Source organism: Sciurus vulgaris, assembly GCF_902686455.1.
Source record: "Sciurus vulgaris genome assembly, chromosome: 3".
In the NCBI taxonomy this organism is placed as follows: domain Eukaryota; kingdom Metazoa; phylum Chordata; class Mammalia; order Rodentia; family Sciuridae; genus Sciurus; species Sciurus vulgaris.
In genome coordinates this window covers 112,251,163-112,268,730 of record NC_136463.1, presented here as the reverse complement: position 1 = coordinate 112,268,730, position 17,568 = coordinate 112,251,163, and the positions used below count along the sequence as shown (strand labels likewise).

At 35.0% G+C, this 17,568-nt stretch overlaps 1 protein-coding gene across 5 annotated transcripts in view; it reads left to right on the top strand.

Annotated features, from left to right (window-relative positions):
* ACVR1C (activin A receptor type 1C) overlaps positions 1 to 17,568 on the top strand; it is a 72,599-nt gene that overhangs the window by 45,973 nt on the left and 9,058 nt on the right. For 3 of the 5 annotated variants that reach the window (XM_079131794.1, XM_079131797.1, XM_079131796.1), the window contains exons 3-8: positions 1,576 to 1,815; positions 7,148 to 7,378; positions 9,935 to 10,102; positions 11,030 to 11,186; positions 12,980 to 13,104; positions 15,032 to 15,162. In XM_079131794.1, the coding sequence (XP_078987920.1) occupies positions 1,576 to 1,815; positions 7,148 to 7,378; positions 9,935 to 10,102; positions 11,030 to 11,186; positions 12,980 to 13,104; positions 15,032 to 15,162 (1,052 nt within the window). The remainder of the gene's footprint in view (positions 1 to 1,575; positions 1,816 to 7,147; positions 7,379 to 9,934; positions 10,103 to 11,029; positions 11,187 to 12,979; positions 13,105 to 15,031; positions 15,163 to 17,568) is intronic. The other 2 variants (XM_079131795.1, XM_079131798.1) reach the window with 2 other exon arrangements.

Genomic DNA, 17,568 nt, shown 5'->3' with positions numbered 1-17,568 from the left:
TTTCAAGTGTCAAAATAACTTTTGAAAACACTGGAAATATCTGACATCATAGATTCTTCATGGATCTTCTTCTAAATTGAAAAAAGATTTAAGTGCAAGATGAAGTTTAAGTAAAAAATTTGACTATATGTGTTTTAAAATTAGAGTTGTAAATTTAAGTATATCCTTATGTTATTTGGTCTCAATGATCACATTCATTTTTTAAAAAATATTTTTAGTCATAGATGGACATAACTTTATTTATTCTTTTATGTGGTGCTGAGGATGGCTCCCAGTGCCTTACACATGCTAGGCAAGTGGTCTATTACTGAGCCACAATCTCAGCCCTTGCATTCAATTTTCTAAAACAAAAAGTTTCATCCCTTCTTTATTAGGAACAATTCTGTCCTTTAAGAACTATTTCCTGATTATCTACTATGTGTCAAGCCCTGTTGTAAACACTGGGGATGTGGTGGAACAATGCAGGCAAACTTCTTCCTCACACAAACCTTTTCTTTGCAGAAAATCGGATAATAAATAAACAAGTATTTAGCATGCCAGGTGGTGACCTGAGCCACAAATTAAAATGAAGTAGGACTAGAGAGTGAATGGAGGAATAGGAAGAATATGCTACTTGAGGAAGAATTGTCACCCAAGACAATCGGTGCTGACCTTATTGGTTTTCTGTTGTCCATTCAAACAGTGGCTACTCAGAATGAAAGTTGGATCATATCTATTATTGCTTGAAACCCTGCAATTGCTTCAGCTTAAAATGGAATTCATACCCTCTTCTTAACTTCCAAGACTCCATATGAGGTTTCCCTGTCTTACCTCTCTGACCCCATTCTCTCTTTCTCTCATTTACTGTACTCCAGGCATATATTATTCCTGAATACAGCACATAGGTTCCCACCTCAGGGCCCATTCCACTGGTTTCTGGGTCTCTACAATTCCTTTGGTTGCTGTTTCTTTGTTTCATTCACCTCCCCAGAGAAGCCTTCTATGGCCAGGAAGTCTAAAATGTCATCTTGCCATCCTCTCTCTTCCCTGCTTATTTATCTTCATTGCACTTATCCCTTCTTACCTCTGGGCGACATCTTTCTGTGCTTAGTTTTGTGTATGATGAGAACACATGCACAGGAGAGCAGAGATTTGACTCTACTCACCATTGTATCTGCAGCACCTAGAATAATTGTGGCAACACATTTGCAAGAGCCAGATTATTATTTGTGGCATGCACTAATAAATGCATGTGCTCTAAGAATGGGCTGCTGAATAATGGGGAGAGAATAATAAACATAAAGTATCAAATGCTTTGAAGGTTTAAACTGAAATGCTAATGGTTTTCCATGGTCCTTATTCTGCCTCCCAGTGTTACTGATAACTATTCCTTGCAGTAGCCTAATCTCAACTTCCTTTCTAGGCCTTTGCTTGGATTAAAAAAGTCTTTGATAATGTACATAAGTGCATACTGTGTAGCTGCATAGTCTACATGTGAAATTTGGTGGTTGCCTTTCCAGTTTCTTAAATATTTAAAATGGGTTGCCTTATTGTTGTATTCTCTCTCTCTCTCTCTCTCTCTCTTTTTAACTGCAGCATCACCAAATACCCCAAAACTTGGACCCATGGAGCTAACTGTTGTTATTACTGTACCCGTTTGCCTCCTGTCCATAGTTGCCATGCTGACAGTATGGGCATGCCAAGGTCGACAGTGCACGTACAGAAAGACAAAGAGACAGAATGTAGAGGAGCCACTCTCTGAGTGCAATCTGGTAAACGCTGGAAAGACTCTTAAAGATCTGATTTATGATGTAACTGCCTCTGGATCTGGCTCTGGTATGTGCCCATTGTCCATATTTCATAAGAAAACTCTTATTTAAAAATAAAATTTAAAAAAGATTTTTTAAACAACAACAACAACAAAAAAGCCCAAATATGAATTCCATCCTTTAAAATGCTTGATGAGGTACATGGTGAGCTCTGGTATAAGAGAGTGTTTGGCATTAGATGAAGAAAAAAGCTGTCATGGCCCCCAAACCTTCCCAAATTGCCTTTTGCAGCTTTGTATGTTCAGATTCTCATTTTCATGTTCTTTTAGAATTCATTTCTAAAGCAAGAAATCAATTTCTCTTCTCTCCTTCCTACCTTCTCCCAATATGGTGAATAATAATCACTACTGCATTCCTGGTACTGTCTTATGAACACAGGAGAGTTAGGGTTATTATATTTAAGGCAAAGGAATCCTGGGGGAAAGAAGTTAGTTATGCACAGGAGTGTTCTTTGAGACTTCTGCTTGTGGTGATGAAGGTCTTCAGAATCTGTAGGCACCCCCTGGAATGTGTGTGAAGTTACCAGGGAGCTCACCTGGAGTTAAATCAGCAGTATGTTCTGAAAGCATAGTAATGGGAGATTAAAGGGAGCAGCACAGCATTTCTGTGCTGGCTTTTGATGCTTAAGGTTATATGACAACTCTTTTCCTCTTCAATGGACTCCAGAACCCCTGGTGAAGCAATTTAAAGTGTTAGACGGTCTTATGGTCTAAATGAGTCTTTCTCATCATACAAAGCATTTCAGGGTGACGTAGCAGGTTTTCCCCATAGTAACAAACTCCCTACAATCATAGGGCTTTTTCTGCTTTCACATATACTTCTAGAAATCCTGCCAGTATTCATCTTACAGAAATATGAACAAGGGTAAACCAGATGAGCCAGAAGCCCCTACATCTCTTCTTGCTTTGGAAGGATCATTAAGATTACTACTCCAGGGGATTTTGAGGAAATCCCTGCCAATGGCCTTTTGGAGCATCCAGGCAGGCCCAATTAATGAAAGCAGGTGACTGCAGAGTGATAACGTCCATGTGAGCACCCATATTTAGCACAGAGTCGCCCTGGATTCATTGAAAAGAAAAGCATAATTATGGCATCTGGAGAGCAAAGATATTTTACGGATTCTGGGAACAAGAGTACCTGCCCTCACCTAACCAAAAAGTTCAAATGTTTACACTATCACTGTACAAATCAAGTAGCATGTTTTCAAAGGAAGAAAACTTGAGAGAAAATCTTGAAAATGCAGTTTATTAAACTGGAATCCAGATGAAATTATTGGATAGAAGACTGACATTCTTTCTTTAAAAGTAACACTTGTTAGGATTCAATACTCTTTCCTTCTCTCAATATCATTTTTTTTTCTTTTTCTTTTTCTTTTTGGTGAGACCCACCATGTTGAGTGTTTTTGAAACTGGCATTGTTTTAAGCACAGAGAACTCTAATTTGTACCTAACTTCTTAAATACTTTGGCAATTTCTTTGTAAGATACACACGATTACATGATCATCTATTTAATCTCCACCCAAACATTTCAGTTTATCTGAAGATGTTGGGTAGTAATTGTATTTTGGAGCTACTCTATAAACATGATCAAGGTACTTTCTCTCAGGTATAAATAATAGATATTAAAACTGGAGATTGGATATTTAGTTTAAAAAGTAGTCATGAGCCAGGATATAAAATTTAAAAAAAAATGTGTTAAGGTTTCCTGTGTTTGTGTGTGTGTGTGTGTGTGTGTGTGTGTGTTCAAATCTAGATCTGTGTTTATTGACATCTGCACTTTCTCCTTTTAGATTATTCTAAGATCTCTTGTAGAAATGAAGAAAGTGAATATACCCAAGCAGAGATTCCTTTAAAGGTCAAATGAAGGAGTTTGGGGCATTTTTAAACCATAGCCAGTTGCATATATTTGGTAGTGACCACCAGCTAAAAATAGCTGATGGTCTCTCTACCTTTGATAATCGGAGACTGGGTCTACTCACTGCAAAGCTTCTATCATTAGAGCTCGCTGCTCCATAGGGAAACCAAGCAATTCTACTTCCTCTCTGCTTTCCTTAATTGGTCAGCGATTTTAAATGTGAGGCAGTTTTGTCAGCTGTTAAGAAACAAAAATTGTGATGTTTATCTCTGACCTGATCAGGGACAAATTTTGAAGAGATATGTAGTATCTGCAAGAGAGAAAAATGGACTGATGTTTTATTGAACCATCTTTGAGAGTAGATTGTGTCTCAGGTGTATTCTCAGAGACTAGGTAAATTGCTTCTTCTCTCTAGGTGTAACAATTCTGAAGGATGGTGACATAGGCAGGCATCATATCAAGAATAGATGCAACAATAGGTATTGGCAAGGATGTGGGGAAAAAGATATTCTCACAAATTATGGAGCTTCCTCAGAAAACTTGGAGTGGACCCACCATTTGACCCTGCTATCCCACTCCTCAGTTTACACCCAAAGGATTTAAAATCAGCATACTACAGTGATGCAGCCACATTGATGTTTATAGCTGCTCAATTCACAATAGCTACATTGTGGAACCAACCTAGATGCCCCTTAATAGATGAATGAATAAAGAAACTGTAATATATATACACAATGGAATATTACTCAGCCACAAAGAAGAGTAAAATTATGGCATTTGCAGGTAAATGGATGAAGTTGGAGAATATCATGCTAAGTGAAATAAGCAAATCCTCAAAAAAACCATAGGTGAAATGTTTTCTTTGATAAGTGGATGCTGACACATAAAAGGGATTGGGGGAGGTGACAAAGGAAGAATGGAGGAATGTTAGATTGTGTAGAGGGAAATGAGAGGTGGGGGAGAGAGGGAAGGAAAGATGGTGGAATGAAACAAACATCCTTACCCTTTGTACATGTATGATTACACAAATGGTGTGACTATATTGTGTACAACCAGAGAAATGAAAAGTTGTACTCCATTTGTGTACCATGAATAAAAAAAAAAATGCATTCTGCTGTAATGTATCACTAAATAGGACAAACAATTAAAAAAAAGAAGATTACAATAAACTTACAGTGTGAGGCAGTCTATGTTTCTCAAGGGAAATTTCTAGATGTATAATACAAGAACTGCTCTGATTAATTTTAGAAGCTGCTTTGAAAAATACTGAGGCAACTTTAGTTTTTACTATCTCAAACTCATTGCCTTGCATGCTATTGTCTTTCTTCATCTCTGATCTGTATCATTGATCATGTGTTTGATCAATCACAGTTTGAAAGAGCTGGTTTATCAATTTCTCTGTCTGTTTGTTACTGTGTTGTTGGTGATGATGCTTTGTGAGTGTGAGTTTGCATTGACAGTGAAGGGAGGGAGAGATCGAGATTGGGATTTCTCTAATAACTGTTGCTTTCACTTTTAGTGGGTGGTCAAATAGTGAAATTGACTGGAACTTACAAACCAGTTCTTTCCACTTATTTCAAGGGGAAGGACTGCAGCTGTGTCCACTGGATGACAAGAGACCAGCATGGGGGAGACCAGTGTTTAGTTCCAGGTCTGCCCCACACAGCAGCTGAGTCGTGGGCAACTCTTTGATTAGTATTGGACTCTCATTTTCTCATCTCAAAATAATAAGTTTGAACCAAATGATTTCAAAACAATTTCCTGACTTCAGTGCTTTGTGACTAATTGTTGAGACTCATGACAGTGAATTTCTCGTTTGTGCCTAGTTATCCACAGTGGGTGGTTCTCATGAAGATAAGAACATCTGAATACACAGTGGTTCGTTTTTGGAGCAGGGGCTGAAGCCCCCAGGAGTTGCAGGGCTGTTGCTCCTAGAGGTCTAAGTAAAGTGACAGTAACTAATCTGACTCTCCAGAATGCATTCATTTAAACTACTTCCCCCCTATTTATAAAAGTAATAAATATCCATTTTGAAAATTATTAAAATGTTGAAAATGAGAAAGAATAATATTACAATTCACTCTCATTTCATGAACTATAAACAACAATCATAGCACTTAGCATATTTCTTTTTCAGTCTCCCTTCTGTGCATATTTTTAAAAGTAAGATACATGTGTTTATATGGACACAAATTACTATGCTGTTTTCATTTAACAATGTAGCAAAAGTAGCTCCCCATATCATTCAGAATACCTCTTTATAAGCAGCATCAGTACTATTGGCTCTAAGAAATACATGCTAAGATTCATATAATAATGGATAACCATTATTAAGCATGTAATATGCTAAAAAGTGTTCTAGATGCTTAACATGTTTAAAAATTCTTGGATTAACCCCACTGAATAGATAATATTATTGTATGACATTGTTCAGAGTAAGAAGCTAAAGTTCAGAGAGGTTCAACAATTTGCCCATGGTAACTAGGTATTGCAGCTCAAGTTTGAATTCAGGTCTTTTTTTTTTTTTTTTTAAGTTGGCAATAGGCCTTTATTTTATTTATTTATATGTGGTGCTAAGAGTTGAACCTGGTGCCTTGCATATGCTAGGCAAGCACTCTGCCTAAGCCACAATCCCAATCCTGAGCCCAAGTCTTTCTCGTCTGTGTAATATCTGTATTATATTTCACAATTTTTTTCTATTCCCTGACACTTTTTCTTATTGTTTTCTAGAAATAATAATAATGTAGTCAACATTTTTACATACCTTTTTATGCATTTTGAATTAAATATTTAGGATAAAATTGTGGAGGTAGAGTTATTTGTTCAAAGAATATAACTATGATATATACCGTCAGAATATATTTTCTTAAAAATTCTTTATTCTATAGAAAATATATTCTTATTTATTTATTTATTTATTTATTTGTTGCGGTGCTGGGGATCAAACCCAGGGCCTTGTGCTTGCAAGGTAAGCACTCTACCAACTGAGCTATCTCCCCATCCCCAAAATTTATTTTTAGAGTAACATCATTATCTCACTTGATTAGTGGATTTGATTCTTCATTCACTAATTTTAGTTTTGCTTGAAAAAGTCCATAAAGAATTCTTTTGCTTTCGCTGTTGTACCAGGAACCATATATTTTATTTTAGATGTAACAAAACATTTTTTTCCTTTGACTAAAAAGTAACCTGACTCACTTTCATTGACAGTTTGGGGAGGTTTGCAGCAGTTCTTGGAAATCATATTATTTGCAGCATCAAGCTATGTTCAAAACTATGAGAGATTCATATGTGCAATTAGAGTATTTTTTGAGCTTGCCTCAAAAAGTTAAAGTTTGACATAATAATGCTTATTTCCTCAAAATTGATAAAATTATCAATTAAAGTGCTTAAATATTTGCATTTTATGTGAAAATGGTGGTCACCAGGTAGTTCTTTTCTGATATTTGTTTTTAATGATAAATTCCACCTTGTTTTTGGTTAGGTTTGCCTCTCTTGGTTCAAAGAACAATTGCGAGGACCATTGTCCTTCAGGAAATAGTGGGAAAAGGAAGATTTGGTGAGGTTTGGCATGGAAGATGGTGTGGGGAAGATGTGGCTGTGAAAATATTCTCCTCCAGAGATGAAAGATCTTGGTTTCGTGAGGCAGAAATCTATCAGACAGTGATGCTACGGCACGAAAACATCCTTGTTTTATTGCTGGCAGACAACAAAGGTATTTTTCAACCTAATTGGGTTTGGCAAGTAAAAATGTTATATCTGTTATCAGATGAGGATAATCTCATGTCTCATAATCTCATAATCTCATATCTTTGTTTAGATGAAATCTATGTAAAAGTCTAATTTATTTATTGAGGAAAATAAATCTTCTTTTTCATAAATAAATGTACATACCCATACAATACAGCAGGATAAGGGAGTGATATGAAATTGTGATGATGCCATATCCAGGTCAATGATGAAAATATTTAATGTCAGGTGTGGGGGAGGAAATAACTAACTAAAGCAGAAACCTGTACTGGAGCCCAGTCCTGGGAATCCCTGGTTTGCTAGGTTTCATTTCCTTAGTTTTTCTAGGTTATGGAGGCATCTCCAAAGGTGGGGGCATTTAGGTATATAGGGCAAAGGAATGTCTTTGGGACTTTTGAATGCAGCTATTTACCAACCAGGATGGAAATATTTCAATAACAGGTCTAGACATGCCAATGAATGCTAGCTGAATATTTACCTTTGCTAGGACTGCATTCTTCTATATAACAGACTTTGTCTTCAGGACTCAAGTTTTCAATGAACAGTGTCTGTAGATTGTGTTAGAATGGTGGCAAGCGAGACAGTTTTAGTGAAATCTGGTAATATTATTTTGAACATGATTTATATCTTGAGGTTTAACACTTACAAATGACAGTGTTATTTTTTGAGTTCACTGGAACAAAACAGAGCATTGATTTTCTGGTATTTAAAAACAGTACTTTAAAATATTGCATATATGTGTGATTAATCAAGGGCAGGGTGTAAAGTTTATGGATTACTTATTCTGTCTTTCTTCTTTATACAAAGCTCTGACTCATTTAACTATTCAACAAGGGCAAATAGGAAACAAAAGTGAGCAAAACTTGATTCAGTACATGTCTAAGTTATAACTCTAATCAGTAGTACTCATGAAGAATTTTGGCCCCCGATTATAATCTCATTAAAAAAAGGGTTAAAACAAATTATCTGTGGATGTCAGGCATCCACCATTGCCTGTAAACATTGAAAACCTATGATTATTTTGATCTAATATAAACTTGATCATGAAAGTATTCTTTTAATTACATAGCAAATGAGAGGCTTAGTATTTATTGTATATTTTGGCCACAGCTATGTTTGCAGATGATTTGTCATTTCTGATTTGCTGGGGAGAGACAGAAAAGCCAAGATGAACTAAAAAAAAGTTCTTTTCAAGTTCTTAACTACATTTGTTTTGAAATTACATCCAGAGTTTTGAAAAAGAGACATTTCTCATTCAGCTATTAAGAACATTTCTTCCCCCACCCCAACCTTGAGTTGAGCTTTCTATTGGTTAGATGAATTAGCGGTGATATCAGTTAGTAGTTACTATAGTTATGTGGTTCATCTTGAATTTTATTCATGGTGTTTATTGGATTATGAAACAATATACACAAAAGAGATCTTCCTTATTTTCTTGTTTAACTGGTTTGTCATACCCTTACTTGTTAATCGCTTTGTACACAATATCAGATGGTCTCTACTATCACTATCACCTTTATGAATTCATTTAAATTTGCTACATTTTACAGTTTCATTCACTTTTTATTCAAGTGTCTGGCAAAGACATTGAGGTAAGAGGACAAAGAGTTATTGGTGTCAATCAGGGAGGGTATGACTAAGGGTGATTTTGTATGTGGCCAGTTCATTAGTGAGCTTTATCATGTTACACTGAATTTTGTATTCCTAGAAAATTTATTACTATCTGGGTTGGAAATTAAATATTTGGAATAAAAAAGTAGTTCCTGTATGTAAAGCACCCAGCAGGAGAGGCTCTTAGCAAGTGTTCATGATAGATTCCTTTTCCTAAGTATCAGAACTGGTCAGGATTGCCTAGGTTATTGTAGACGCTATTTAAAAGGTAAAGCCAATTCTAGGGACTCTAATTCATAAGGAAGTGTAAGGTTAATTCCTTTTCTGCTATAAGCCTTTTTAAAATAACCTATACTAGCTTTTGGTTAAATGAAGTCAATTATTTTAAAATGCCTAGAAATTGCATTTACATAGGCTTTTGGGGAAAATCATCAACTTCATATTTTGAAAGGTAAATAACATGGACAGTCTTAAAATGTTAGAGCTTTTATGACAGCAATAATACTTTGTGTAAATTTGTTGTAATTCTGACCTTTATTGCTACAATATTTCTTAAAAGCTTTGAGTAATTTATAAACATAACACAGAACCTAAATGCTCCTCTCAGTGGTCTCTCCTGTGATGTGGTTACTGTTGCCAGCAGGTTTTGATCAGAGGGAATAAGAAGGGAGCTGTTCAGTTGTTAGATTCACTGCCTCACAACTTCCTCTTTCTATGGTGGGTCTGATATCAGCATCTTCAGTAATTTATTGAGAATCTTTAGTAACTTGGACTACACATAGCACTACTGAAAGGAATTATCTTTGCTTTGTTAAGAATACAGGTTAATTTTAAACAATGACATTTGTTAGAGGCTTTTTTCTTTTTTCTCAATATGTATTTACAGCAGCAAATTATGTTTTCCTGTTAGATAACGGAACATGGACTCAACTTTGGCTTGTATCTGAGTATCATGAACAGGGCTCCTTATATGACTATTTGAATAGAAACATAGTAACCGTGGCTGGAATGATCAAATTGGCACTTTCAATTGCTAGTGGCCTGGCCCACCTTCATATGGAGATTGTTGGTACGCAAGGTATGTATTTCCTTTCAAAATGTTTTTCTCCTTGAGTATGAGGATAGACCACTAAGTTGGATTTTAGGATTTAGTTTAAAATTCATTCATCTAAACAGGCACTGGTTCTCAAATTCAGACTCACGAATCCCCTTCACGCTCTTAAAATTATTGAAAACCCCCAATTTTTTGTAGGTTATATTTATTAATATTTATCATACTAAAAATTAAAATTGAGAAATTTAAACATTTATTTGCTCAAAAGTAGCAGTAATTAAGTGTTAAATAAGTCTTTAAATGTTACATGTTGTTTTCTAATACAAAAAAACTAGTAAAAATAATGATTTTGTTTTACATTTTTGCGAAGCTCCTCAATTTCTAGATTTTTTTAGCTGTTCTTTATTCAGTCTGTCCCCATGTGTTGTTTTGTTGGAGTGAAGAAAAGGTGGCATCACACAAGATAGGTAGTTAGAAAAGAGTCTCAAGAACCTCCAGGGATATTTAGGCTACCTTTGGGAACAGTTGGTGTAGATAGTTAAAGTTTAAAATTTGTTTAAAGAAAATATTTTCCATGTTCATAAGTTCATGCAGTAATAGTAATTCTTTCCCAATTTTTTCAAAATTATTAGTGCCTGCCAGTGCACTTGATGTCTAAGCAGTGAGGCACGGTGATGAACAGGACAAAGCCACTGCTCTCATTCAGGCTCACAGTTCAGATGAGAGAGCCAGATGCTGAGCACACACATAGACAAAATAATGCAGGTAGTAAGGGCAAGGAAGAAAGCAAAATGGGGTGCTCTGATGGACAAGAACTTGGAGTGCAGAAAGGGTGGCCAAGGAGGACCTGTCTGAGGTGATGCTTGAGTTAAGTCTTCAAAATGATTCCTCTTGGAGGGAGACCGTTTTCAGTAAAGAAAAAAATGAATATGCTTTTCCTATGCTTCATAGGTAAACCTGCTATTGCTCATCGAGATATAAAATCAAAGAATATCTTAGTGAAAAAATGTGAGACTTGTGCCATTGCAGACTTAGGGTTGGCTGTGAAGCATGATTCAATACTGAACACTATAGACATACCCCAGAATCCAAAAGTGGGAACCAAGAGGTAAGATGACTTCTAAAGCACACTAAGACTTATGATTGATCAAAAAAACCTGAAAGCCTGCAGAAAACCCTGAAAGCTTAAAATGCATGTATGGAAGGCACAGGAAAGTAAGCTGAGTCATTGAAAAGTCAGAGGGCAGGCACAAATTGGCAATTTTGGCTATATAGACTGTAGCCATTTGGGTGCAGTCATCTGATGAAAAGAAATGGTGATGTATATACAAATACATTATTTTTCATGTTTCACTTTCCAAGGATGCATTTTTCTACAGATAAGAAAAAAATGCTCCTTAACAGCATGTATGGCTCCTCCAATGCTTTATACCTCATAAATAAACTAAAATGCAAAACTAGTTCTACCAGTTCAGGTTCTAAAAAGCAGAGAGAAAAATCAATATATTGAAACATAGGTAGGAACTCTATATAATACATAATTTTATGAACTATTTTATTCCCTTAAATATTTAAAGATATTATGTAACAATTTATGTATTACCTATAGTCCTATCATGTACTTACCCTTAATTCTCCCAAAGTGATGTGTATTAAGATAATAAAAGTTTGGACCCAGTTCCCACTTTCAAGGGACAGAGTCTCTGAAAATTAACAACAAACATCTGTAAATGTGTGAAAAATCTCCTATGGATTAGGACAGGCTCATGAGTAATGGGATTTCTGGTGTTTTTCTTGCTATAGCCAGCAGGTGGCTATGTGGCCAGACTGCTTCCATTTCTTTTATGTGAGTTTCAGGTCTTATGCTACTGTGGCATAATTTCAGGGTTATTAACCTTGCAATCAGCAACAACCAAGATATCTTCCTGGAGTTGTTGAAGGTCCTTCAGAGTAGAGGAATCCTAAAGCTGGTATGGTTTAGGCTTAACCTCTTAGCCATGCTTGAGATTTCAGGGTGGTACCTGTGCATTATTCCCTTGGTTCCCTGGGATAGTTTAATGAGGTTGCAGGAACACTTCAGGGCAATTTATTCAGAGCAGCCCTAGGGAACCTCTCTTCTTTTCCCCATAAAAAGAAAGCCTAAACTTTCTCATCAGACTGCCCCATGATAGGGATCCTAAGTTGAAGAAGCTTGGATGCTTTAGAGGAGCTAACATTTTTTTTTTTTTTAATCTCCTTTGCAGTTTGGCTTATTAGTGGGATTTCTTTTGAAAATGTAAGCCTAGAGAATCTTAACAAACTTCACTGTACTTTTAAAAGAGCTAGGAGGTATTATATCCTAACTTCAATATTCTGGGAAATCTCCCAAATGTCCCTAAGACAAGCAGACTTAGTCAGGTCCCATGGACTAGTGATTGCTTCCATTCAGTCCCATTCACGTGAAGCTACTGTTTTCTGGGCCTAATGGAGTGAAGTTGCTCACTCAGAGAGGCGTCTGTGGCATGCTGCTTAGGTCTGCATGGGAGACTTGGACCCAGAGTGATAGAAAAGCACTCTTGGTCCTCAGAGAGCTGCCAGAGGCAGCAAGCCATTGGTGGACATTGCATTCCATCTCTTTTGCTCACAGAATTTCCCTGAAATTTGTATTTTCCAAGTGCACTTGGCCTAGCTGCTATAAGACCAAATAGAGTGACCTCTAGTTCTATTCAAAATGTGTTTTAATTGTTGGCCGAGCTAATAACTGTATTATTTATATTTATCCTATGATGGTGCCTCAGACCTACCTTTAAAGTTGATGTAAGCTATCTTAATTTATATTTTGTATCAGGGTTTATTAAGACTGTGTTTTACTGGACTGCTACAAAGTCATACACAAAGTCTGAAATGTGTATTTTTTTGAAGGTATATGGCTCCGGAAATGCTTGATGACACAATGAATGTGAGTATCTTCGAGTCCTTCAAAAGAGCTGACATCTATTCAGTTGGTCTGGTTTACTGGGAAATAGCCCGAAGGTGTTCAGTTGGAGGTAAGATTTTGGAAATATTCTTTGTGTCTGCCTCTCCTCAATACTTAGAATACAAGGTGTTATTTTCTAAGCACTATATTGAATCATTTCTAAATATTTAAGAGAATAACATTTGGTGATGCCTTTCCCGTAACAAAAGTGAAGCATGTTGCATATTAGTATTTTATATCGTAAGTACTGCTTAGATGGGGGTAACAGTTCTGATAATTCCGATTTCTATAATGATGCTTTGCAAAGCACTTGAACATTATATAATTTTGTGTGTAGTGAGTTTACTTTATGTCTCAAGGAGATTGAATGACTTGATAGGGCCAAGCACTGGAATTGAAGTCTTCTGTTATTTAGACTTTTCTTATTCTCTGTTTCCTCTGATATGATGAATACAGCTGGGTGAGGATAAAGGAAGGAGGTAGACAAAGACAAACTTCCTACCTCTACTATTTCAAAGAGTTTTGAAATTAATAATGAGAGGAAGAAATAGGGAGTATGAAGCCATACAAATGCTGTCTGATGGAATTATTGCATCAGTGGAGAAAAATTAAATGCTTATAGCAATGGTTTAGAGTTTTCACTTGGAGATGAGACAGACTTAGCATGAAGCCCTGGTTTAGCAACTCCCTGAATATCACACAGCAATTCATTAGTCTTACTTTCCTCATCTTTAAAATGAGGGGAAGAACAAAACTGACCCTTGGGCTTTATAGATTTAGACTGATTCATGTGCAGGCAGCTAGTACATTGCCTGGTATAGTAAACCTTCAATAAAAACTGTCATTAAACTACAGTCATTTTTTGCATGTTGTATTGATGTCATTTTTTATTACATCAATCTCCTCATTTTTAAAACTAGATTTTATGAAAAGCTCCTAAGGTTAAAATTATTTTTGAATAAGAAAACACACTTTTTATTCATAGATGAGATAGTAAAACATTCAGGAGTTATGGAACTATTCATAGAAACAGTAGAATTACAGTGGTGTAGAACACAAAAACTGGAATCCCTGAGCATAATTTTGAATTGCACATCTGCTGCTTGCTAGCTGTGTGTGTTCTTGAACAAACCCACAATACCCTGCCTCAGCTTCCTTATTTGTAGACTAGTGATGATATGCTATGCTCTTTAGTTAGTGGTTTTGAGGAATACATTAAAATATATGAAGTAGTTAAGACAATGCTTGGTATATATCAAGATATCTTAGACATTATTTTTATAAAAATTTCATAGTTTTGAGATTTGATTTTATGTTTTTGTCATTAAATACTTTAATTAAAAGGACTATACTTAATTTAAAAGACTTTATGAGAAATTTTGAAATCAAAGTAATATTCTGATAATCAAGGCCACCTTTGTCTTTGGATTTGAGTCTTGTAAACATCAACCTTCAACTATCCATCTTCAACTTCTTCTGGTTGCTTCTTCAGAACATTCTTTGGTGTAATAGTTTAAAATATCAATATGAGAAACTCAACTTTGAAAGACTGCCTAAAATTTTTTAAAGGGAGAAAACTTTCTTTGAAAAAAATCATTTGATGGAAAAATATACTTTATTCACAGAGCAATAAAGGGTGTTATAAAATTTCATGATTAGGATAAATTACAAATTATTTTTGAATTGCATAATGACATTTTATGGAAATAAAAAGTATAATATAAATGTTATATAGTAATTTATGTATAATATGTAGTATTTAATTACATACATTTTTTATGTTTTTATAATATAATATTCTATAACTTCACATAACTATTCAACAGAGTACTTTAAACTTCATCCTTGGTTTAAGAGTGCTACATTATTTTAATAAACCTGACTTTTGGCTTCCCAGGGTGTCACTTGGGCCTATGAGACCTAAATGATATTATTGTTAAATGAACACTTTTATTGATTATTTACACAAAGAAATTTATTATACAAATTTCTTGTAGGAATTGTTGAGGAGTACCAGTTGCCTTATTATGACATGGTGCCTTCAGATCCCTCGATAGAGGAAATGAAGAAGGTTGTTTGTGACCAGAAGTTCCGGCCAAGTATCCCTAATCAGTGGCAAAGCTGTGAAGTAAGGCTGTGTTGCTGTTGTGTGTGTATATGTGTGTGGTGGTGCTGGATATCAAACCCCAGCTGTGTTCTCAAGTAGCTTCTTTCTATTATTTTTTTTCAGGTGAGCATTGGAGAATTTTTAGAGACCATATAGTTTTTCTTTCTTAACATAGGTATCCAGTTCATTTCATATATGTAGGTACACATCTTTTTATATCATCAGAAGGATTTTATTTCCTTTAGCACTATGTGTCCATAACAAACAAATCCTGGTGCTTTGCTTATGCAAAATTCTCTACAGGTTAGACATCTCTCTACAACACCTGTTCTCACTAAGGTGGCTCTGTAGTCCTGGTGACTGATCCTTGTACACTATCATCTTGGTGCATACATTCTAGACCAGCAGAAAGAAGACAAATGAGCACACAATGACTCTTAAATGCTTTGGCACCAGGGGACATATCATTTCCACCTGTGGTTCACATATGAACAAATTACATAGTCCCACCTAAGCAAGAAGGCTAGGAAATAGGGGGAACATGGGCAAATTCAATGGGTGTTCAGTGTCTTTAGCACATAGACAATTGCCATTCTCATTGATCATCCTTGTAATTGATAAATTATTTCTAATATTTAGACTGCTAAAGTTTGAATTTACAGTAATCTCCCTCGTAAGAACTCTGCCTTATGGAAGAGACCATTATTATTTACCCTGTCACTCCAAGCATCCCAATATTGGAACCATACAGTAAATGGTGATTGAAGTTCTTTTTCTGACATACAGGAAGAGAAAGCTGTTTCCAGCTCCTATAAGGAAAAAGAAGGGGAGGTGGAAAAAGTATAAACCATTTAAATAGTTCCAAAGCTATTCAGTGCTCTAATCTCCCCTATTCCATTTACTACTGTTTATGCCACATTTAAGTGTAATGACCAAGGTCTTTTTTTAGGTGACATATTTTAGCTTATCTTTGTTCCAGACATTGCTTTATGCAGTTGCCTTTTTGCCTCATGTTTTTTCCTTTTTCATGTATCTCCATTATTTCTAATTTAAGGTAAGTCTTGGTATTTTTATGCTTTGTGTAGTTGTCTTACCTACATACTTATTTGATAAACATTTTTAAAGTCTTTGTAATCTAATTGAAATTAAATAAAAAATTGTCCAATATTAATAATCTCTTGCACATTAAGGACCACAAATCTATAATGTTGGAAGTATTATGATTAAATGAAAACCAGTGAATACCAAGTTTGAAGACTCAAACATGAATAATACTTTGAAGATGTTTTTGCCCTGATGAGCAGTTGCTGTTGTAATTATTTATCATTGCTTTTGTCTTCATTATAATTTGGCATATATATATTTACACATACAGATATACTAAAAATAATGTTACTTGCTTTTGTATGTTTATGAAACATATGATTAAAACTTAGAGTAAACATTCTTTTCAAGAAATTTCACTATTGTGTGTGTTTATATATAATATATATAATCTGAATATTTTCATATAATAAATATATATATAATCTGAGCATTTTCATTGCTGTATAGCATTCTATTGTATGAATTGAACAAAATTTCTTTATTCATTTTACTATTGATCATTGTGTGTGTGGTTCATATTTAGCTTTTAACAAATATGAATGATGCTGCTGTATAAATATATGTATGGAAAAGTTTTTTTGAGGGTATAAAACTAGTTGCTCCTCTGAGGTGTCCGTGTGGACAGTAGTAGCTCCAATTAGTGGGAATTCTGGGAAGAGTTTTCATGCTTTTTCTTTTTTTATTTTTAGGAAACTCTAGTATACCACTGCTTGAAAGAGATAGTGGGTATCCTTGTTTGCTTCTTAAAACTTTTTATTTTGTTCACCCTTGACTAAGATACGTACTATATTGTTTTTTATAAAAATAAGTTTAATAAAAACTGACTTTGGTTTTAGCAAGGTTGTAGATAATGATATGGCACTTCTGTTTTAGTCTTTTGTAATGGTGTTTTTGTTGTTGATGTCATGGTTTCTATTTGTTTTCTTTTGTCTTTTTGAAGTACTGGGGATTGAACTTAGGGTCTTGTGCATGTTGGGCAAGTGCAAATCGTGTGTTATTGAAATGGATCCAACACAGTCATTTTATATGTGATCAAATTTGAATATTAGTGATACATGCAATTTTTATTTAGAAATTTAGTTGTCTTATTTTATGTTAATCCTGTGTCTTAGATACTGATCTGATTTTTTTACCATGGTTTATTTATTATTATTATTATTTGCTTCAACATTCCTTCTTGCCTCTTAGAATTTCCTTTTAAAATAATTTTCTGATTTCCTGGTATGTATCCTTTAAAAGTTTGTTTGTTTATTGCAAGCCTACTTATTTTAAGAATTTTTAGTTTGGGTTGTCCAAAATTTATATTTTGTCCTCAGTCTT